The 24,667-nt window shown below is 41.4% G+C and overlaps 1 protein-coding gene across 3 annotated transcripts in view; it reads left to right on the top strand.

The window, feature by feature from the left end:
• Positions 1-18,090, top strand: part of LOC148014340 (phragmoplastin DRP1E-like) — a 28,343-nt gene extending 10,253 nt beyond the window's left edge. For 2 of the 3 annotated variants that reach the window (XM_087666893.1, XM_087666892.1), the window contains exons 8-17: positions 1,442-1,532; positions 2,841-2,905; positions 4,887-5,081; positions 5,197-5,316; positions 5,414-5,484; positions 16,713-16,938; positions 17,028-17,078; positions 17,178-17,406; positions 17,537-17,676; positions 17,777-18,090. In XM_087666893.1, coding sequence (XP_087523019.1) covers positions 1,442-1,532; positions 2,841-2,905; positions 4,887-5,081; positions 5,197-5,316; positions 5,414-5,484; positions 16,713-16,938; positions 17,028-17,078; positions 17,178-17,406; positions 17,537-17,676; positions 17,777-17,905 — 1,317 coding nt within the window. In that variant the 3' untranslated portion in view covers positions 17,906-18,090. The remainder of the gene's footprint in view (positions 1-1,441; positions 1,533-2,840; positions 2,906-4,886; positions 5,082-5,196; positions 5,317-5,413; positions 5,485-16,712; positions 16,939-17,027; positions 17,079-17,177; positions 17,407-17,536; positions 17,677-17,776) is intronic. The other variant, XM_087666894.1, reaches the window with a different exon arrangement.
• Positions 18,091-24,667: the final 6,577 nt, after the last annotated feature.

Genomic DNA, 24,667 nt, shown 5'->3' with positions numbered 1-24,667 from the left:
CGGGCTGAACTGAATGAGCAGGACCTAAGTGATTGAGCACACTATCTATTTATAAATGAGGAACCAGCCAAATGGTGGGAGTTTGCTTATGGGAGATAAAAACTCTTTTAACATTAAAGTTTGAGTTTTGGGGCTGTTTAAATGATCTAATTAAGGTTTAATATGTAATGCACCTCTTTATGGAAGGCTTAGTCAATAGGGGTATGGCTTTCTTAAAGACATCTAGCTTTCTGACTAGCTGTGTTTGATTATGACACTAGGACAACTTCAGACAGGCTCAGCCAAAGAATGTGGAAAAGATACAACTTAGACCTATTTATAAGCTGCTCTATCTTTGAAAAATCCATGTCTGTTCTGTAACTGGCAGAAGAGGTCTGAGGAAAAGGGGTCTGCAGGTAGGGGTTGTGAAAGGTTTACATGATCGAGACCTCAGACAAGCAGCTTATCTGGAGGAACTTTGGCTGGTTCAGATGTGTAAGACTCTAGTCTCCAAAATGCATAACTGAAAACGATAAGAGAGCTGAGCTATCCTCTCACTAATGTAGTACAGAGGGGTTATGCTGTTCACAAAGGGTAAAGGTTGACAACAGTGAATCCTTGCTGCACTCCAGCCTGTATGCAGTTCTGCAGATTTCCTCACTTTGTCTACAGAATATGCATGTTGCCCTGTCCTGGATAGGTTTCTGCTCAGCATCCAGCAGTCCCAGGCTGCAAACAATTTAAGTCCGGAGTGGTGAACCACAATCTGAGCACCATCTGGTGTGAATGCCTGCCAAGTTTAGTCAATGAAAAGTGATGATCCTTGAAGAGGAGAGGAAGTTGCCTTCAACAGGCCACTAACAGTCTGATCAGTTCAGATGGCCAGTCCAATAACTCTGACCAGTGCAATCAGTCTGACCTGTCTGTCTCACCAGTCCTCCATGTCATCAGCTCCTGGTCTCATAACCCAGCAGGTGACGACTTTGAGATGGGTGATGCCCAGGTCCATTAAGAGATGGTTGTGGATTTTTCATTGTTCAGGGTAATGAGTTGTTCTTGCATTCTCAAGTTCAGGTTTGATATTAGGGCGTGATCTTTTACAATTTAGTGTTTATATCTCTAACAGCTGAGTGGTGAAGTCTTAAGTTTAGTCTGAACAGCGATCAGTGACAACATCAAAGTGTTATCATGTTGCACAGCAACTTCATTAGATGCCCTTAGTAGTACTCTCCACCTAATTCATTCAAAATATAGCCCTGTGTATTCATGGATTTTAATGCCTGCCAGTCTTGGAACATGCATGTACGCAAGCTCCAGTGTCTAATATGTGGAAACTAGTCACTTCTGTTTGAGAAACATTCAAGCTTAGCCAACTATGTTTATGGGCTGTAATGGTCAATATGAGAATCTATGTTTTTTGAAAAATTCAGTAAGGTTTACAGCTTTGTTTCTTTCTTTGCAGCCTAATTCGATTATATTAGCAATATCACCTGCCAATCAAGATATTGCCACTTCTGATGCCATCAAACTAGCTCGAGAAGTAGATCCTGATGGTATAGCAGACTACACTTTTCTTTGAGATGTATATAATGATTTTACATGCAAGATTAACTGATGTGGGATCATGTGGATCATCTTAGAAGATGTCCAGTCACATCCTTTAAGAAATGCTTTAAAATACTGCGCAGGCTAATTCTTACAAAGATTCAATTCTTGCTAATACGTATAATTTTTTAACTTGGAACCTGGAACTCGTAAGTCAAGGATTGCATACTGCCTGGTTCTTGTGATACATGATTCCAGTTGATTGTTTGAATGGAATTAGACTCAAGAACTGATGACAATGACATGCAATGCCATCAAAATTGTGTTCTTAAAGGTTTTTCTGCTTCTCTGCTTTTGCAAGTAGCTACAGAAAACCACAGGCATGATGAATGTTCTCAATAAACCATGTTGTGATTTGAGGTCTTTCAAGCAATAGGGTCTCTGCTTGCAATATTATTTTATTTACTTGATCCTAGCGAATTGGCCTGTTGTAACAGTAATGCCTAGCCAAAGTGAGTTGTGGTAAAGCCTCTGGTTTGGAAGCCATGAGAGAGGAAAATCCATTGGAAGTCCTGCTTTTGGAGCCTTTTGCTGATTTTTTACCTCAATGTGCAGTTACTTATCTGTAAGATAGCGATGGTGTTGAAGAGCTATATGGAGTCAAGTTATGAAATATATGAAAATCCAAACTCCAGGAATAATTTGGCTTATAAGATAACTTAGGTGGGTACATGTAGAAAGTATGAAGATGCAAGATCTCCTCCTGATGTTGCCAATGGTAAAGAGACACACTTAAACAATCTCTTTGAGAACCAAAACAAGATGTCTGCTATCGAACTTAACCCAACAAAATGGGAATTTGAATAAGGAAGTTGAGGTGTTCTCTGGTGGGAGGCCGTGCTTCTTGCACTCTTCAGAATCCACATGCAAGTCAGTGCTAAAAGCATATGTAAAGAATTGAGCATGGCTCTTCTTTTACTTTCAGTGACTAATCCTTTTCTGAGGGGTGAAGCCATTGATCAAAAGCATGAAACTTGTTCTGCCTCCATCCATGGCTATACATACATTGCATCTACAAAGGTGTTGTATGCCATTTACATCTGCCCGTTGTTACTATACCTTCATGTTACCTCAGCCTAGTCTTCAGAAACCTGTTGTGGTGCTCAACAGAGGGGCGCTGCAAAGTCTTCTCTTACACCAGCTTCTTCTGCACTTCATTCATGCAATATCATCTTTCAGCTCTTGGATTTGATTTATTAGGATAGGGGAACATATACAACGAAAAACCTTTCAGTAGATTGTTGTGCATTATGCAGGTGAACGCACTTGGGGTGTGTTGACAAAACTGGATCTTATGGACAAGGGCACCAATGCCATTGATGTAAGTTATTGTTTGTGATACCCACTCTTAATACATGATTGCTTAGAGATTAATTTGTTGATAGTTTTTAAAAATCATAACTAGCAGTCTGGTATGAGATTTAGTCTATCAACTTTAACATATTTTCTGAGTTTAATGAAGGCCTCAATGTGACTGAGAATAGTACAGATTGAGAACTGGTGTTCATTCCATTCATTAAGCTCTAGATCCCAGTTCAGTTGGCAAAGCAGTATAGCTTTGGGAATACAGGAAATGGAGCTGCTCTTTTGTCTTTAGCCTGAATTGAAACCGTCCGTTTTTTTACCTGCAGTAGGTTTTCTTGTTCTCCTGTTTGTACTTCACAGTCAGATTATAAAGCCTGCTATGTTGCTTGCAAAATGCAAAATACCATTGATGTAAGTTATTGTTTGTGATACCCACTCATAATACAAGATTGCTTAGAGAATAACTTGATAATGCCTTTATCAAAACTACTAGTCTGTTATGAGGTTTAACTAATCAACTCAATATGTTTTCTGAGCTTAATGAAGGCATCAATGTCACTGAGAATAGTGCGGATTGAGAATAAGTCTTCATCCCATTTGTTGGGTTCTAGAGCCCAGGTCAGATGGCAAAGCAGTATAGCTTCGAGAATACAGGAAATGGAGCTGATCTTTGTCTTTACTCTGAATTGAAGCTGTCCGTTTGTTGCCCTTAATAGATGTGCTTGAAGGTTCTCATGTTTGTACTTTACAACATTTCTCAACAAAGATGCCAGATTATAAAGCCTGCTATGTTGCATGCATAATGTTTGAGAAAAAGGTGCAGATGCAGTGTTAGCCATGTGAGAGCATGTGAGTACAAAGCCAATGGCCATGGTCTTGGACCTTGTTCTTGAAAGTGATTACCAGCTTGTAAATGCACTTCTTGAAATCTTGTAGTGACAACATCAGCCTGGTTATGGAACTGACAGGCTGTATTGGGATGGTGGAACTCAAGCCAATCTGCTGTGCTGGTTCTGTAAACCTTGTTACATAGTCAGCCTATCGGCTGTATTGGGATGGTGGAGCTCTGTGCCACAGCAGCCAATCCACTCTACTAGTTCTGTAACCTTATTCAAGAACCAAACTCAAGGAGAATTCTTAATGGGCCCATTTTCTCCAGCAATAAACCTTTTATTAAACTATGTGACTTATGAACATTGGGTTTACACTTAGTTGAGCTCTGATACCATGTCAAAAACAGGAGCTATAAAGGATGAAAGATGAATACACAACTCATGATGACATAAACTTAGATAGACTAACTGTTACACAAGTGAATTAGCTTCGAAGATGGGAGCTTGGACTCATAAACACATTCTTGTGTAAGAGATGGACAATGACACTGACAATGACTCAAATTGATAGTTCTGTTACTTTTAAATGAGTGTCAAGTACATGCCTTTATAGCTTTTTGTATGGTACCATTGTATCTCATTGTGCTTATGGGATTCTATCATCTCTTCCTAGAGCATACATCATATATCTATCTTCCATACAAAGCCACTTATGGGAAAGCCTCTTAAAAAATCCAATTTGAAAGAGATCGAATGGGTGGCCTTTGATCTTTGCAGTCACATGCTTGCACTGCTCGTTCACAATCCATGCACCTTTTTCCAAAATAAACGTTGAGACATAATAGTCACCTGACAAGTGCCAATAGAAGGCTCTCTTTAGGATAAATTGGTCTCTCTCTTTTTGTCATAGAGCAGTAGTTTTCCTTATCCACTTGATGCTTCTTGCGGCTGTTTTTTTTGTAAATTTGATCATTTGAAAGCTGCCCAAACTCCTGCAATTTTTGTAAGCCTGTCTGAGGTCTTCTGCCTTGTACAATTATGCATCCTGTCGCGAAGTGCTTGGAACTATTCACTATTCAAATCTATACTTCACAGTCCACTGTCAAGATTGAATGTCTGATGGAGTCAAAGGCTATACTAAGTTATTATGGCTGTACCTTGCAGGTGCTTGAAGGTCGTGCATATCATTTGAAGCTTCCATGGATTGGAGTTGTCAATCGTTCACAGGCAGATATAAACCGTAATGTTGATATGCTAGCTGCTAGACGCAGGGAGCGTGAATATTTTGTAACCAGTGAGGATTATTCACATTTGGCCAATAGAATGGGTTCTGAATACCTTGGGAAGATGTTGTCAAAGGTAAGGAGGGAAAATATTCAGAGTTAAGATGTGTGCACTTGAATTCTATAATCATGATGGCATGTGGATTGTATCATCACAAAAGCTTGTGCCTGAGATTGTGCTTTTATCTCAGCATCTTGAAGCAGTCATAAAGGCACGCATTCCGAGTATCTTGGCATTGATAAACAAAACTATAGATGAGCTTGAAAATGAAATGAATCAGTTGGGAAGGCCTATTGCTGTTGATGCAGGGGTAAGCACATTCAAGTTATTATGTGTGGCCAATATTTGAAAGCATGAAGAAGATGGTTGTTTTGATTATGTATGCTAACTGTCTGCCATGATTATAGGCACAACTTTATACAATTCTTGAACTTTGCCGGGCTTTTGATCGTGTGTTTAAGGAGCACCTTGATGGCGGGTCAGTATTGAAATTTTCACATTGGCACATAATGATAGCATGCATTTAGATTAACTGAGAGGATAATATGTATTTTGATTAACTGAGAGGAGTTATTTTATCGAATAAATCTTGAAGGGAAAGAGAGGGAGGGAGGATAAGTCTCAAAGGCAAAAGAGCTGCAGAAAGGGGACTCGACCTGGATTTTCTTGAACAGCACAAAAATTTGGCAATGGATAAGGATTAGCACTGCTAGGTGTGGGCTCTTAAGGTGGGGATTCTAGCAATGGAGAGAATGTCAGTAAGCATAAGAATCTGATGTGGAGGGGGGGTGTCCAAATCTGGGATTTTGGCAACCCTGCTTTTTATGGTTGGTTTCCTGCTGCCTTGCAGGAACAACATGTGGCTTTTCCTCACATGCTTTCCCACACCAATGTTTGTATGCACGATCATGTTGATGCTAACTCAAGACTGGCAGTCTCTTCACCGGAAGGGAAAGATGCAGAGGGACTTTTAGGTGGGGACATGGTGTTCCAGTAGATCAGTACTTTTCATAAGAGGGCAGCTACTTTAATTTTAATGGGTACATTCTGATGGCCATGTATGGGCCTGCCTATGGGAATAAGATGCCATTGAAGATATCTTTGATGGTCTAATGAGAATTTGTTTCACACTCCTGGAGCTGAGATTTTACAAAGACCACAGTTGTTCTTGGCTGGTCATATGGTGCCGTTGAGGCCCGTGGAAGATTTCTAGGATATGCTTTTCAAGCTCGACCAATTTTGTTGTGATGAAGGTTTCATTTCATTTGTGACATTTGCTGTGTGGCTTTAAGGTCTTTTGGACATATATTGGTGGAACCTTGATTGAATTTTTGGCATTGGGAAAAAGGATTGCATGTTGTCGGACAAGTTGAACAATACCTTCAAAAATATACACCATATGCAAACCATAGATCTAGATAGTGTCCATGTTCAAAGAGGTTGCTACTTTTAGGTTCCAGTGAAGGGGGACAAAGTAGGTATTTCGTGTGCTTTAGGGGAGCCCTCCAAAGTGGATGCGGTGGAAAGAATAGTCTTGAGTTCTAAACACGCTATTCCCTTTTGGCTCCAAATGCTACTCGAAATGTTTGTTGAAAAGAAAAAGTTTTTAATGCAAGAATTAAGGGTTATAAGTGTATGAGACATTTCAATAGAATTGCAGTAGTCTAGGCACAAAAGTTTAAGGACAATGTTTGATACCTAGGGTAGACTTGTGATGTCTTGGGTTACTTTCCATCAGGTTTCCTTGATGTGTGGGGGTGCACTTCATGTGTATTTGGCTAATGTCCTGAAATTGTGATTGCCCTTCATTGACCCAATCATGATGTACAAGAAATATCTTGCTTGGAAATCAAGCGTTAAAAAGATTCTAGAATGTGTTTGTTATCACGGGGATGTGAACTTTTGATGCTTTGCTTAGCATTTGGTATGCTATTAATCAAATGTGTAAATGTGAGAAGCATGTTTTGTGCAAGTCAATTAAGTCCCAATGACAGGCCAAGGACCCCAAGATGTCAGTTGAGGTGTCAAAGGCAAAAGTTGTAATAAGCTATATTGGTCAAGTACTAGAGAATATTTAATCAGCCCTTAAATATCAGTGGTGACACTAGGAATTGGGCATTAATTAATTAATTAATTAATGCCAGTTCAGGGGATAATTGATACTCATGACCACTTAGAAGTCAAAATGGCCCAGCAAATTTAAATATAGATGGGTACATGTAATTTATTGGGCAGGGACAAGGGCTAACTTAATTTTTAGATTTAAAATTTTAGAATGATTAATTTTGAAAATATCTTAATGGCTGAACTGTTAGAGATTGTCATCCCTTGGACAAGCATTTTCCTCAGTTAGGCTGTGTACATATGTATTTTCCAGCCAGGCAGCCATTCGAGAGTGTTACAGTGTGTGGATCAGGTTGAGGTCAGAGCAGCAGACACGTAGATGCCATGTTAGCAGCCACATCATTGCTGACAGGTCAGATGCCACATGGCAGTTTGCAGTCGGACAGGTGCAGGACAATTCTGCATCAGTCAGTTGCGCTAGGTCATTATTTGCATTTCTTTTCTGCTATATATAGCAGCCCTCCAGCACATTGTTCCACACTTGTAACTGACAAATTTCAGCCTGCTGGTGACAGAGATTGCACTCGGGGGTTGGAGATCGTGATCCTTGAGGTGGAAACATGTGCATATATTTTCTCTGCACCCTTGTAAAATTCTGCATCCTTATACAGCATTCTTCACTGCAGATTTTATGCATGTCATTGTTTCTCTCTCTCTCTCTCTCTCTCTCTCTCTCCTCTCTCTGTTCTCTTTGTCACGGTCATTCGCTTCCGCATTGCTTCACTCTGACATGGTATCAGAGCATTGACCTAGGGTGGACCTATCTGAAGAGGAGTATTTAGTGCTACATAAGATTGCGTTTTCAGCATTCAAGTGCGAGCAGGTGGGTTGCGCATCAGAATAAGGCTGAGGTGAGCGTGGGAGTGCGAGAAAGGAGAAGATTTGCTGAAGCTACTACTGTTTTTCTATTGTTAGAGAAGGAAGAAGGCTGCGTTTGCGGCCTTTAAGTGTAGATTTTACCTTTTCATCGCCTTCGGCGGGGTTGAAGAAGGTTCGGGAGGCGGAGAAAAGAGCCCTAGCAGGCTATGTTCTCACACTCAGAGGGGGTTTCTTTTGCGTTTGTGCAGGCATTGCAGGTGAAGATGTCTATAGAGATTGATGTGGAATTTTAGGCGATCATGGATCAGAAGGTGCCTGTCTTACCGGCTCTTCCATCAGATCAAAAGCTCAATGGCGACAATTACAGCATTTGGCGCATGATGACGTTGGCTATACTAGAGTCTTACGATTTGGCAGAGCTTATGACGGAGGAGATCGATCGGCTGTCGGTGAGAGATGACTCCAAACTCTCCTCAAATGCTCGTGTGGAGTTGACCAAGGCCCAGTCTCATTGGGACAAGCTGAATGCCAGGATTCATTTTTTTCTTTTTCTGTCTTGTACAACAGCCGTGATAGTCCATATAGAGCACTTGATGGTGGCTCGGGAGATATGGCTGGAGCTTGACTAGATGTACAACCAGATGACCCTTATGAAGAGGGTTTCTTTGGAGGTGTAGATGCGGACCCTGTCAGTGAATAACTCTTCTTCGCTTCGAGAACACATCAACAAGCTTCAACAGCTTCAGATGCAGGTTTAAAATGCGGGGAAGCCAATTTCCTCGGAAGACATGGCAATCACCTTACTGTCCCAGTTGCCGCCACGATTCGGTGCCTTTTATTCCGCTCTTATTGCTTCACGGCGGGAGTCGAGGGAAGAGTTAGTTCCTATGGTCTTGGACCAAGAGGAACAATTGAAGGGATAGAATGCTTCCAAATCAGAGGTTGGTCAAGCCTCTTAGAAGAAGAGGAAGGACCAAAAGAAAAAGGAGGACAACAAACCCAAGAAGGACAAAGAGAATGAATCGACATGCCATATTTGTGGTAAGAGCGGCCATTGGAAGGACTACCTTGATAAAGACAAGGACACCAAGAAGAAGGACACGAAGGATTTTGGAGCTGTGGCTACACCCTCATCAACTGCTTTTCTACACTTAGCGGTCATTGAGGACGCTACACCGAAGACTCCTGATGCTGGGATGAGAGCTCCCCAGGCTCGAGAGTGGATCGTGGAAAGTGGTGCCTCACGGCACATGACTCCTTCGACAGTTGATGTTGCCCATTTGCGACCCTTGCGTGGGCAAATTCTCATAGGAGACAGCTCTTGTGTGTCTATTGTTGCATGGGGTGAGATGCAATTGATTCCAGATGGACGTGGTGGTACCCACACTTTCGAGATGTTGCATGTGCCAGGTTTAGGGTATCATTTGCTTTTGGTATATAAGATTTGTTCTCTTGGTCTCTTAGTGGAGTTTGACAATGATGCTTTTTGAGTCCTTGATCGTGGATCGAGGAAGGTTCTCTCTTCAAGGTATAAGGAGAATGGCATCTACAATTAGCTCTTCTATGTCTATTGCTGCACGGGGTGAGATGCAGTTGATTCCAGATGGATGTGGTGGTACCCACACTTCCGAGGTGTTGCATGTGCTAGGTTTAGGATATCATTTGCTTTCGGTACATAAGATTTGTTCTCTCGGTCTCTTGGTGAAGTTTGATAGTGATGTTGTTCGAGCCCTTGATTGTGGATTGAGGAAGGTTCTCTCTTCAAGGTATGAGGAGAATGACATCTACAAATTGAAGTCTTCTTCTGCTCTTACCTCTCTTCTTCTTACCTCTCAGACACAGTCCGAGCTATGGCATGCTTGGTTTGACTACCTAAACTATGAGTATCTTCGGAAGGCGTTGCGCGGATCGCTTGTTCGAGGTTTGACAGACATAGTGGTGAGCCAACAGCCATGCGTCTCCTGCATTCATGGGAAGTAGCATAGGGATGTGATTTCCAACAAAGCTTCGAGGCGGTCTACTTTACCTATGGAGCTTGTATCTAAGGATCTTTGTGGCCCTATGAGGAACGAGTCCTTGAAGGGGAGCTCATACTTCATGTTGATCGTAGATAACTATAGCATGATGACGTGGGCTTATTTCTTGGTGTTGAAGTCAGAGGCTTTCTCCCACTTCAAAGATTGGCTTCTCTTCGAGGAGAACCGATTGGGCCGGAGATTGAAGACCTTATGATCAGACAAGGGTGGTGAATTTGTTTCTAATGAGTTTACTCGTTTCTTTGTGCAGATAGAGGCATTTACCAGGAGTTTGCTAATATCAACACTCCTCAAGAAAATGGCATCTTGGAACGGAAGAATTGAAGTGTGATCTAGATGGCACACACCATGATGGAGCACCGACAGACACCTAGTTTTTGTGGGCCGAGGCAATGGCTATGGCCATTCACATTCTCAATTGATCTCCCACTTCGGCTGTTGACAGGATGACATCTTTTGAGGCTTACTTTGGGACTAAGCCTAATGTCTCTTATTTCAAGATCTTTGGGTGTGACGCCTATGTGCACATCCCGAAGGCGCAACATGACAAATTTGAAGCGGCTTCCCGACGCCAGGTATTTGTTGGCTACAGCTCCCAGTCCCGAGGTTATCGCTTGTATGATCTTGTGAAGCGGGATGTCTACACGAGTCGAGATATGCGGTTCGTGGAAGTTCCTGCCACAAAGGGGGGTGAGCAATACCCTGTACTTAGAGATCCTGGGGAGAGTTGGGCTCCCGAGCCAGTTCCTTTGAAACCAGAGCCTCGTGTTGGAGATTCTTTTTCAGATACAGTCTTTTTCTCCACCGGCCACCCTAGTGGAGCTTCCATCGGTGGATGCTCTCGAGTCTTCAATAGATGGAGAACGACGGGGAGAGATTTGACCTCCTCGTTAGGCTTGTGACACTCCGAGATTTAGGGAGGATCGAGGGGGTCCTTGAGGAGTGGGAACCGTGGGATGGACCGTGGAGGTCACGGAGGCACTAGGCACATTCTACGGAGCTTCTTTGCTCTAATTATTGTCTGTTGTCTCGTGTTATGTAGGATCGAGAGCCTACATCAGTGAAGGTGGCTTTATAGTCTGATGATTGGTGGAAAGCAATGAAAGCCGAGTTGGAGGCTATTGAGCGGAATGGCACTTGGTCTCTTGTGCTTGGTCTCTCTCATAAGAAGGTGATTGGTGTAAAATGGGTCTTCAAGTCCAAGTACCATAGTGATGACTCTTTGGACAAGCACAAGGCTTGCCTTGTTGCTGAAGGTTTTGCACAACGCCCAGGTGTTGATTTCCATGATACTTTTGCCCCTACTGCTCGTATGGCGACTATTCGTGCTGTTCTTGCCTTGGCTGGCCATAGGAGATGGCCTGCCTTTTAATTTGGTGTGAAGTTGGCCTTCTTGAATGGTGATTTGAAGGAACGAGATCTATGTGGAGCAGCCTTCTGGCTTTGGTTCCTCATATAGGAAGGTTTACAAGTTGAAGAAGGCCTTGTATGGCCTGAAGCAGGCTCCGCATGCTTGGAATGAGAAGATTGATTCGTTTCTCTAGGCCACGTTGGGATATCGACACTCTAGGGCAGATCCGCAACTTTATGTGCACGCTTCTGAGGTTGGTCGTGTGTTGTTTGTTTTGTATGTTGATGACTTGATTGTTATAGGTAAACATGCCCAAAAGGTCGAAGAGATGAAGGCAAGCCTACATCAGAAGTTCGAGATGACGGATTTAGGACTTCTCCATTTCTTTTTGGGCCACAAGATTTATTAGTCTTAGAGGGGGATTTTCATCTCTCAGCAGAGAAATGTACAGGAGCTCTTGGTGACTTTTGAGATGGAGGATTGTCGGTCCATTTCTACTTCTATGGATTTGAACTAGAAGGCCACTTCACATGCCAATTCTCCTTTGGCAGATGCTACTTGCTACCGTCAATTGATTGGATAATTGATTTGGCTCCTCAACACACGGGTTGATCTATGTTTTGCTGTAGGTCTTTAGGCTAGGTTCATGAGTGCACCTCAGCACAGGAGCATTGGCAGGTTGCTCAGAGGATACTATGGTATCTGAGGGGGACCTCCGACTTAGGGATTCATTATCCAGCAGGTACAAGTGCTTCAGCTCTTGTTCTTGCAGGTCGGAGCGATTAGGATTGGGTTGGCGATGTGGACCACAGGCGGTTTACTATAGGCTATTGTTTTACCTTGGGTGCAGTTGTTATCTCTTGGAGTAGCAAGAAGCAGCCCACGGTAGCCCTATCTTCTATTGAGGTGGAGTATTGGGCTGCGTCTTCCACCACATGTGAGGTTGTGTGGCTTCGAAGATTGTTGGAGGAGCTTGGCTGCCCCCAGATTCGTCCTACTCTTTTGCGGTGCGACAATGAGAGTTGCATTGCCTTGGCATGGAATCCTGTTTTCCATGCCTGGACGAAGCACATAGAGATCCAGTACCTCTTCATAAGGGAAAAGCTTTTGGATGAGACCATAGATGTGGAGTACTGCAAGACGGAGGACAATCTTGCAGATTTGTTCACGAAGGCGCTTCTCAAGGCTCTTCTTCGGAGACATGCCAGATCCCTTAGCCTTATGTCTTGTCTAGGATGTGAGAGGGGGTGTTAGAGATTGTCATCCCTGGGACGCATTTTCCTAAGTTAGGCTGTGTACATATGTATATTCCAGCCAGGCAGCCATTTGAGAGTGTTACAGTGTATGGAGCAGGTTGAGGTTAGAGCACTAGACACACGGATGCCACGTCAGCAGCCACGTCATCGCTGCCAGGTCAGATGCCATGTGGCAGTCTGCAGTTGGACAGGTACATGTCGGATAGTTTTGCATTAGTCGGCTCCATTTAATGTAGCCGACCTGGTCATTATTTGGCATTTCTTTTTTGCTATATATAGCAGCTCTCCAGCACATCGTTCCACACTTGGTATCTGACAGATTTCAGCCTTCTGGTGACAGAGATTGCACTTGGGGCTGACGGAGATCATGATCCTCGAGGTGGAGACATACATAGATATTTTCTGTGCACCTGTCTATAATTCTGCATCTTTATACAACATTCATTACTGCAGATTTTCTGCGTTTCTCTCTCTCTCTCTCTCTCTCTCTCTCTCTCTTCTCTCTGTTCACTCTTTGTCACGGTCATTTGCTTTCGCATGGCTTCACTTTAAAATGAACATCTAATTAGAAGGTTGCCACTTGGCAGAACTTGCCTATGTAAGTGAGGGAAAGGATGTTGGTTGAGCCTCATTCCAACATTGTGAAGGTTGGCGCACACACACACACACACACACACACACACACACATCTGAGAGAGAGAGAGAGAGAGAGAGAGAGAGAGAGAGAGAGAGAGAGAGAGAGTTGCAATTTTCCAGCCATTGGTGATTAGCCCAGCCATTGAAGAGTTGCAAAGAATTGATGTTAGGAGTCATGTGATAGCCCTTGTGGGCTGTCTACAGGTAGGCGAAAAAAAATTGGGGTCCAGAGGCTTAGGCAATTGCATGTGGGGCTCTTGTTGATAGTGGCTTGCATCATTCAACCATTTCTTTCGGGGCAGCAGCAAATTTGAGCACTTTCTTGTGATAGAAATCAAAGATTTCTCTCTTTTTGGCTCTCTCTTCTTTCTCTCTCTCTCTCTCTCTCTTCCTCTACAAGAAATCCCTCATTAGATTTCAGCCATTTTTAGGCCTTAGCGAAGAGCACGTGTATTTTGGTTGCTATTAATCCAAGTCTTGTACTAAAACAGAAAAACTACTTCCTTCCCTTGTCTTTGCTTTCTTCAGCCTTAGCGAAGAGCAGCTGTATTTTGGTTGCTGTTAATCTAAGTCTTGTACAAAAACAGAAAAACTACTTCCTTCCCTTGTCTTTGCTTTCTTCAGCCTTGTGTCGATGTATAGCCCTCCTACTCGCCCTTGAACATTGAAAATGCAGCCTTGACATGGCGCTGAAACCTGCTCTTCAGATCTTTCCACGATCATTCAGCCTTCAACACTGCTCTAATACCATGTTAGAGTGCAGTGAATGCGGATGCATATGATTAGACTGAAAGAAAGAACACAGAGAGAGAGAGAGAGAGAGAGAGAGAGAGAGAGAGAGAGAGAGAGAGAGATGCAAAGAATGAATACTGAATACTGAAGGCAGATATTTATAAGGGCGGTATGAGTATAATTAGCTGGAGATCTCCCTCAACTTGCATGAAAATTGAATTGTGTGTGACCGGGGCTAGTCTATATAGGCCAAAAATAATACAATAATATGATCAGGTCGGCTATTGAAATCTGGCTGAATGTTGCATAAAATAGGCCGATTGAAAATAAAATAACAAAAGAATAAAAAGCTGCCATGAAAATGTTGCTTGTCATGGCAAAACTGTCTAATTTGTCCGCCTTGATCAATATGTCAAATCACTGCTCAAGTTGCTGGCAATTTCAAAACTATTGTCAACTTGCTCATGAACATGGTATGATTGCTCCTTTGTTTCCACCTCCAAATGACACCTCTGATATATCCTAATTTTATGTCTCTTTGCCATCTTTGTGCCAAGTGTGGATCTGTCAGATTTGAGGGCCTAGGGCTTGAATTCTAGCAGTTGAAATTAAAGAATTTTCAGAAGATTCAAGAGCTAAGCCAACCCATATCAAATTTGGGGCGTAATTTGTCTTTCAAGGAGTAGGGTGAAGACCAATCCCGAAGCAAACCAAGGGGCAAATTGGTTTGAAGGCTTGTTGGTCAGTTTTGATAGCAAGTACTGGAGGAGATCAAAGAATCTTAGTTGTACTCCATCCATTTGCAATAAAAGCTAAAGAAATACCACAAAGGGTGCCAATTTTGGGGTTAACAGGCTGTCCATTGTCCAAGATTAAAGTGGTAAAGTGTGCATTTTCAGTTTATGTGAATTTAATGCTTGTGTAATTGTTGGTTAATTAAGTCATTACCACCCTCTTCGAGGAGAAAGGTTGGTTTCAACGTCCCCCTATCCTGGCTAAGGGTAGGTATGTTACAAGAACCATGCTCTCCAACTTGATGCCTTTACCTTCTCTATTACCATTGCAATACAGTCTCGGCGCATCCATCATGCCGCTTAATCACACTAAGATGCACCATGTCATTAGGATTGACATTAGGTGGATAGACATCGAGGGGACATGGACTTTTCCATATGCACCAGTTGTTTGAAGACAACCTTCTATAAGGACCATGTTCTTCAACTTTTCAAGCATAGCTTTATCATCAAGCCAAGATACATAAATGTGCATATGTCTTTTGGAATGTGGTGTGTGATAGGCCAAATGTGGGCCTCCTTACACTAGCTTCGAGTTGAGACAAGTAGATAATCCAAAGAGACACAAGGATAGGGTATGTCAAAGGTGCTAATTGGAGATAAAGGAGCATTACATATGTTGATATTGTGCCTACCATGAGATACAAGGGTGCTACCATTTTTTTTTCCATAAGGGATTTAGTCCCTTCTTAATTCATGGAGAATAGATATCCTGCCTAGTATGAGATACAAGGGTGTTACCATTCTCTTTTCCATAAGGGATTTAGTCTCTTTGTTAATTCTTGGAGAATGGGTATTATGTGGATAGACATTGAGAGGACATGGATTTCCCACATCACTTAGTGTAAAGAGGGAAAGTAGAGTAGCACAAGACAAGTGTCCAACCACATGTCAATTGTATGTGCTATTATTTTCCATCTGCTGCCATTCGTCATAGAAGTCTTTGGTCTGTCTTGCCTTGCAAGAAGATCTCTACTTGTGTGGTATAGGCTAGGCCCGGAATCTCTATCCCATAGAGAATTGTTTTGGTGATCAATGTATCAAAAACTATAAGTTGGTGTGTGGCTCTTGGAATTGTACATGTGCATGCTGTCTCTTAAGTGTCCCTAGTACTGCAAAATCTTGTGATAGCCTGGCTTCTATTGCCTCCGGCATGGAGAACTGTGGTCCCTTGAAGATCTGACAATCTCAATAACCTCTCTACCAAAAGGAAACTTGTACTCTGAACAGGTCATCCAAGTTGGTGTGGTGTCAAACACTATAATCTTGGTCTTCCCAGGGTTCGCTATTGTTGGCTATTTTAGTCACATTCATCTGGCCAGCATTTATGGTCTGACCAGATGTTGGCTAACCACATTTGAGCCTCACCTTTAAGCAGTGCATCAGTTCTAGTGACACATTCAGAAACAAGAACTGGAATGAGCTGAGGCCTGAGGGGCTACAAACACATGGATAATGGAATAAGGGGTAAAAACGAGAGCCCACTCTCAAATGAATGAAGGAAAATTATGGTGGTCCAACTCCAACTCTGTCTAGTAGGCCTCCAACAGTGTTGAGAGGTAAAAGCATCTGTAGTGAGTGTTGCCAGCTTGATTTGCTCAAGAATTAGATGGTTATGAACCCAAATGTTCTTGGTCCTCGAATGTGATAGAATCTGGATGCGCTGAACAACTTTTTCCTTCAAGCTGACTTACTGCCTGGCTGGACGACATTAATTGCTGGCTGACCCCAAAAATGGCATCAAGTGTGTGAAAAGCAGCTCTTCTACCTGTCAACTGGTCACTGGGTATCTGGAGAGTCTCTGTTGGTCACTGATATGTACTTTGGTCGCTGAAATGCAAGTGCATATGCAAATTAATTATTAGTTGCCAGGCATAAATTTGTGCTGTTTTTTATCATTGATCCTTTTTATTCCCAAGAAAAATAACTGCTGTACCTAATGATTCTTTTGGTTGCAGACGACCTGGAGGAGAACAGATCTATGGCATCTTTGATAACCAGTTTCCTGCTGCATTGAAAAAGCTGCCACTTGACAGGCATTTATCCATGCAAAATGTTAGAAAAATTGTATCAGAGGCCGATGGTTATCAGCCTCACTTGATAGCACCTGAGCAGGGTTACAGGAGGTTGATTGAAGGTGCTCTTGTATATTTTAAAGGTCCCGCAGAGGCAGTTGTGGATGCTGTAAGCTTTTTATATATTCACGATTAACAACTTGCAAGTACTTTTATAGGTCATGCCGTTTGATAGTGCTTTTGTGGCTTGTTTAACAGGTTCATTTTGTGTTGCGAGATCTAATACGTAAATCAATTGGTGAGACTCAGGTAAAGACTGCATAGCATAAGTGCAGCTAGCACATTATTTCTGGCAGTTCCTCTGCAGATTTTGGTTTCCAACTTCTCTAATGTTACTTGTATTATCAGGAGCTTAAGCGCTTCCCCACTCTTCAAGCAGAGTTATCAGCAGCTGCAACAGAAGCCTTGGAGAAATTCCGTGATGACAGTCGCAAGACAGCTGTCAGACTAGTTGATATGGAGACAAGCTACTTTACAGTTGAATTTTTCAGACAACTTCCACAAGAGTTGGATAAAGGTGGAAATCCATCTGCCCCTACAACTGATCGGTATACAGAAGGACATCTTAGAAGAATTGGTATGCCTAATTCTACGTGTTTTGGCTAAAAGCACAATCATATAGTTGATCTCCTAAAGCCAGCTGGAGACTGGCTTGCTTTGCATGTAAATTGTTCACAGCTAAGTGAGATATGTGTTTTCTGTTATAGGTTCTAATGTGTCGGCATACATTGGTATGGTTTGTGATACTCTTAGAAAGTCAATACCAAAGGTCGCTGTGCATTGCCAAGTTCGTGAGGCCAAGCGTGCGCTTCTTGATCACTTCTATACTCAGGTTGGAAAAAGAGAGGTATGTTGTCACATTTCATGTGTAGGGGGTTTGTTTCATTTATTGCCATGGTGTTAAGAGGTCTGGATCACACACATGATTGATGGGTTGAGTGAAACAGGGAAAACAGCTGGCTATGCTTTTAGATGAGGACCCTGCGTTGATGGAACGCAGAGCTGCATGTGCAAAGCGGTTGGAATTATACAAACAAGCCCGTGATGAAGTGGATGCTGTTGCCTGGGCAAAATAATTAAAATTCAGATTGCTACTTGTAATGATGGCTGTGGCCCTGCAAAGTAGTTTAACCTTATTGATATGTGTACACATTCTTTTTGTTGTATGTCCTCATTCTTTTGTATAGTGATATGTATACGCATAATCTGATATTCTTTGTTCCATATGAAATCACAGTGCTTTTGATTGGAAATTCAAAAACTGCAATTTTCAGGTGGTACTCTGCTAGGTTATTGGCAAGGAGTATAAGCCTTTTATATCTATATATATATGTTGAGAGAGAGAGAGAGAGAGAGAGAGAGAGAGAGAGAGAGAGAGAGAGAGAGAGAGCATTCCTTTGCAAATTAACATCAAGCAAAGCTGCTCCCCCCATTCGTTTAGGCGTAGTCACATGCTGCGGCGAAATCTAGACCTGGTTCAAACGGTTCCCCTTCTTTTTCCACATCATGAACCTGAATTGGCTGAACTAGTTCCAAAAGGGACTTCTTAGTCCAGGGAAGCAGTGGCAAAAAGAATGATATCATACTAATCATAATACTTTGAGCAACTTTCAATTTGACATGTAAAGGCCAGCCTTGAGATTTCCAGTACATGAACCTATCATGAATTTGGGAGGCCATCCAATCCAATAAGGTTTGGGGTGCTACCTCCACACCAATAGGATATCCCAAGTGTCTGGTGATATTTCCCTTTGAGATCACACTTACATGTCAGCCCATGGCTTGCAGATCAGTCTTTGTACATGATAGAAAGCCTTGAGGTTGGCTCTTTTGCATGCACTATGTGTACAGAGTCATCCTTGATAAGATATTGTAAAATTTTTTATTGAAAAGATTGGCATATCCCATGGTAATATGGTCATTCGTGCCTCCTGGTGGCATGTGCTTAATTCCTCAAAGCTTGTTAAGATCACCTAGTCTTTTCTCCTTTCTCATTTGATTGCATCCTCAAAGGAGATCTTATGTTTTTCAGTTTGGTGTCCTTTTGAGATTGGCAAGGACGCGAAATCGTTGCAAGGAGAAGTCTTGGCTTCCTCTAGATTGTTAGATTGGCCAAACAAAGATTTGCATAGACTCAAGTTTAATCGGATGGCTTGTTTGGGGTTGTAGGCGGTTTTCGACGGTGTTATTCTTGGGTAGTCTCCACTTTACTCTTTTTGATGTATTCGTCAATACTTTCGGGTACCCCGAGGATATTGTGACATCTGGTCATTCATACAGGCCAAACTTCAGAGGTTCTCTCCTTTACCAGTGACACAACCATTGTATCTATGGCTTGATTGGAAGTTTGTGATACCAGATAATTTTGAGAAGAGGTCTACTAACCAGATATACCATTAGATTGTGGAGGCCAAGAGATGGATCACTATAAAGGTGAATAAATTATGGCATATTAGGGATGGCAAAAAGAAGTGGCAAGAAAGATTTTTTCAGCTTTGGAAGTCCAAGGTTTCTTAACAAGGGAAAGTCTTCTTGTGGAGATTGTTGATTGATGGTCTTTTGATTGGAGAGGTGATGCGTGCTCGAAGGATCTTTGCTGGTCATGAATTCTACATTACATGTGATAAAATATTGCTTCATTTTTTTGCCTCTTATCTAGTAGCACGACAGATTTGGTCTTTTATTTCTTGCGTGTGGCTCTTGGCAACTCAGCTACGTACAACAGCCTGTTCATGGATTATGGGAAAGTTGCCCTTCATGCCTTCTTTGCATTCTGATCATTCTTGTATATTCTAGTTCTTGAGATGGATTGCCTTGTGGCATATCTGGTGTACTTGGAATGCCTTTATTTTTGATTCGGTCTCGGGCATCCATGGTCATGTGGTCTGTATTCAAGGTTTAGTGCTATGGTAGATTTCCTCTATGATAGCAGCTGACCTCGTTCTTCTTGACATTGTTGTCCCCTGACTGGCTATTGTTTGCTCTACACTAGCAATGTGATTTTTGTCCATATTAGGGCATATTAGGGATGTTAAAGTCCTGATAGTCTTTCGTCACTTGCTTGGATGACTTGATGGTCTGATGTAACAGAATGTAAGAGATTTAGTGAGAATGTTGACTAGATGGTCTGATGTATATATTTTTCGGAGAGAGAGTTCTAAGCTAACCTGATGGTCTGATGTAAAATATTTACATAATTCAATTATCTTCACGAATAAAAAGGAGAGAGCATTCCTTTAGATGGTTGAAAGGCGTATAGGGCACACCGAGGTTTTAGTTGCAACCACTTCAGGTTGCCATTGAAACCAAGGAAACTCACCTTATGATGCTATCGGCATAAAAAAAAACCAACTCCTAAAGCTATAAAAATGACAAAATATATCATTACCCAAAGAGAAATAGTGCTTAGGATTTTTGAACTCCTCTGATGGCTTAGTCATTGTGATAGACTGCTCAATTGCTTTTTGTTTATTTATGCAACCTATTAGTACGGCCTCTTAGACATGCATGGAATATAATCTTCTTTTGCAATGTAGCTCCATTAACTACTCAAAAAGATATTGTTTGCCATACCTTGCTTATTTGCCTCCTTGTTTTGATTTCCTTGTGTAGCTTCTCTTGCATGTTGGTTGTCATTCTTGGACCCCATCCCAAATTTATGTATTAGATGTTGCCATCTTTATTTCCAAATCTCTCTCTAGTTTTGTGAAGTTTATAAGCATTTGGTAGGTGAGTCTTTGAAGACCATAGTTGCAAATTCTTTGATGTGAATATTTTTTTCATTGGGCTCGCCTTTCAATTTTGGCTTGGGTAGTGATGCCAAGATTGTCGAAAAAGTCTTTTGAGTGCATCTTGGTGGTAGAGCAAGAGCTAAGGTTTAACTTTTGACCCTTAGCTGCTACCCTTGCACCATAGGGGGAGGTGATGGAGATTGGAATTACTTGTGTGAACACCCTTATGTTAAGGGGGTTATAGTATGAAATGTTTTTTTTTGGGGGGTGGGGGGATATATATAGTGAAAACACAAAATACATTGGTGGTTGTGGGCGAGGTGGATATTTAAGGCAATGCTCTCATAAAGATGAACTACTATACATGGGCATGTGTGGGGAGATAGACAAAACATCAATTGCTAGATGGATTTTGTGTGTGTGTGTGTGTGTGTGTTTGGAAATATAAGGAGAGAGAGAGAGAGAGAGAGAGAGAGAGAGAGAGAGAGAGAGAGAGAGAGAGAGAGAGAGAGAGAGAGAGAGAGAGAGAGAGAGAGAGAGAGAGAGAGAGAGAGAGAGAGAGAGAGAGAGAGAGAGAGAGAGAGAGAGAGAGAGAGGATACTCCTCATCAGTAGAGCAAGAGCTCAAGTCTAACCCACACTATTAGGCATTACCCTTGGACCACAAGGGGAGATGAAAAATTCTTAGCTTATCCATGTGAACACACTTATGCTAAGAGGTTGGGGCGTATATGATAAAAGGGCAAAATACATTAGGTTTCTATGGACAAGAGATGAACTTGTGAGGTGAAATATGTGCTCTCATAAATATGAATTTTGAGGTGGATATGGAGATGAACTAGAGGAGATGAATTGTAAGATGGATCTATGTTTTGTGGGTAAAAGTTAAATTGGGTATACATACATACATACATATATGTGTATGTATATGTGTGTATTGAAAGCCCAAAATGTATTGAGGGGTTGTGGGAGAGAGATGGATCTTTGAGGCAAAATGTGTTCTTTCATTAAGATGAACTACTATAGGCGGGCATGTGTAGGGAGATGGACTAGAGATTAGTTGCTAGATGCTGGATGGACTATATACATATGTAACGAGAGAGAGAGAGAGAGAGAGAGAGAGAGAGAGAGAGAGAGAGAGAGAGAGAGAGAGAGAGAGAGAGAGAGAGAGAGAGAGAGGGAGGGAGGGAGGGAGGGAGGGAGGGAGGGAGGGAGGGAGGGAGAGAGAGAGAGAGAGCTTTCCCTTGTTGAGATAGGTTGAGAAAGTGCCTTTGGCTATCATAGTTTGTAAAAGAGGCATATGGACTTAAAAAATTTGGCTGTTACCACTTGTTGATTACCGTCTAGTGCCATAGGCTTTTTTGGATCCATTTGATTTCTGCATTTATTCACATCTACTAAATATCTTTAATATCTTGAACTACTAGCACATTGTCATTCACCACATCTATTTGCATTAGTGTTTTGGTTACATGTTCCTTTAATGCTCTTTTGGGTTTCTAAGTGCTTGCCAATTGACTTTTAAGATATTCTAGCATTGCAACAATAACTTGAAGCAAATAATTACCCTGATCCAATATTATATTCTCTAAAAGCTTCTAAAATAAATGAGGCATGCATATATTGTAGGGCCTTTTGATAACAATTCCAAGCCTACTAACAATCAAAGTCCATGCATGATTTAGATAAAGAAGCAAATTATGTTTTAGGGCTTGCCCATCAACTATAGTTAAAAAAAAGCCCTCTACTTCCATAGTTAACCCTTGTAGTACTTGTTTTCCACATCCAATAAAGGTAGCAAGCAATGGTTCAACTATTCTACTTCAATTTCCAAATTAATATTTTATGTCAAAGTTACCTACATTATCTTATTCATAGATACTCTTGTAACTCTATTCATTGTTTAAATGTCTTTCTGGTCATATTGTCTTTCACTACTTGTTTCTACATTGCATGCAACTTGCCTTCAAGTTGATAGACTTGTTGTTCATACAAATTTTTATCCTACAATGTTTTCTCTAGCTTCTTAACTTTGTTAACTTCATGTCACACATTACTCTTACAACTTGTAATGGTGGCTTATCAACCAAAGGCTTCTTTGTCTATCCACCCAACAAATTTGTGAAAGCTTGCAACATATTGATGGTAGATTCCATGTTAGAAACCTTAGAACTAGTCTATGTCTTCTCCTTGACCGGATTCATATCTTCCGTAAGTTCCCTAATTACTACACTTGTGGATCTAGGCACTGAAAATAATTGGGATTTTGATTTCCACGTGGCCACCTTCACTATCTTAGGATCCTTGGCTAGTATTGTAGAGGTCTTGGTGGTCTAAACCTTCATTGGTGTAATCAACATCAACATAACTTGTGAAATCTTAAGAGTCCATAGACATTAATTAAGCATTTTCCTTACCATATCTAACTTCAAGAGAATCCTCATAGATATATCTCATGTATATCACCTTCAAAAATATCATATTCTTTTGTTGTGAACCCTTGTCCAACTTTCCTGTTCCCTTTGTAGACATATTAGTGGTGCCCTTCTTGATTTTTTCTTAACCACATTGGGAAAGTCCTTTGCTATATGTTGGATACACCTACTAAATGTGCTAGCAAATTTCCCCAAGCACTAGACCCATTTGGCTTTTTGGTTGCATTTTGGGGGTAGGTTCCATTTAAATCTCTTGCATAAGCTTCTCAAATAGATTCCCCTTCCAAGAAGATATAGCTAGATCTTCTACATGCCAAAGGAACCAAAATGTATCCTTGGCAATGGCACCTATCTTAACCAATTGCATCACTCATTGATCAAGCCATCAGAGGTGTAGCCTTCTATATACATTTGCCCTTTCAAAGTGTACACATACCATGTCTTGCATGCATAGCCAATTTTTCCTACACTTAATCAATCATATATGTCCTTAGACTTTGGATTATCATTGTATGGCAACAATAATAAACTTCCTCAATGAGCCTTGGCCAAATTCTAGAAGTTGCACTGGGCACTCGATCTTTCCATTCAATGTGCACAATGCTTATATTTTCATGGGAGTGTAAAAACTTTGTTGCCACAACATCCATAACAATGATACATAGTCCCTCAACCCACCCTATTTTTTAATGCTACTTCTTTGTATACTCCATAGGAGATTGAGAGTTATCTTTTTTTTGAAGTGGAGAACTCAAATGGTGAGGCTCTATCACTCTTAATCACATGCATAGATTGTAAACCCATTGAAAATAGCTATTACTAGAGGCACTTTGTACATTTCTTCCAGAAGTAAAGTACCTTGGTCCACATTGTGAGCAATGCAAAAGGGAACTTGATCTCTCAACTTCAAATTTTCATGGAGTTGTTTGACAACTGCCTAAACTCCTTTCTCGAAAACCCTTCCTTCAGAAGTGTTTCACCCAAGCCTATCTCCTTTCATGCATTGCTTGAAATCCTATCCTATTCCAACTATGACAACTCTTTAAACCTATGTTGAGGCAACTCTTCAAGGGATAGATTGTTCCCCAACAATGTGCAGACTTGGTACCATGAATTCCATTGGAGCCATTGCTTCTAGCTTGTAAACCAATGTGAACCAATGTGAGTAGTCATGTCCATAGTGGCCTTAAAAGCAAAGAGTCCAAGTTTTTTGCCCCAATCCTTTTTACTTTCATCTATATCTTCTTCAAGGTACAAAGAAAAATCTTGTTGAAGCTTACTACTTGCCCATTAGCTTAGGGATGTTGCAAAATTCACTTCTTATATAACACGTGTGTTTGTTGACATTATACAAGTAAACAAACACTCTTTTGTATGAGAGAGAGAGAGAGAGAGAGAGAGAGAGAGAGAGAGAGAGAGAGAGAGAGAGAGAGAGAGAGAGAGAGAGAGAGAGAGAGAGAGAGAGAGAGAGAGAGAGAGAGAGAGAGAGAGAGAGAGAGAGAGAGAGAGAGAGAGAGAGAGAGAGAGAGGAGGAATAATGTTAATGTTTACACAAGGTCAACATGGCCTATGAGATCTAATCACAAAGTACAATTGAAGTGGTATCTCATCATAGAATACAATTAGAGACTATTAGAAATGAAAAGCAACTTGTAGAACCTATGATGAAAAAA

This window comes from Lygodium microphyllum, chromosome 25, assembly GCF_053477565.2.
Source record: "Lygodium microphyllum isolate KBCC chromosome 25, Lygodium_microphyllum_v1.1.10, whole genome shotgun sequence".
Taxonomy (NCBI): domain Eukaryota; kingdom Viridiplantae; phylum Streptophyta; class Polypodiopsida; order Schizaeales; family Lygodiaceae; genus Lygodium; species Lygodium microphyllum.
This window is presented reverse-complemented; position numbering and strand designations above follow the sequence as displayed.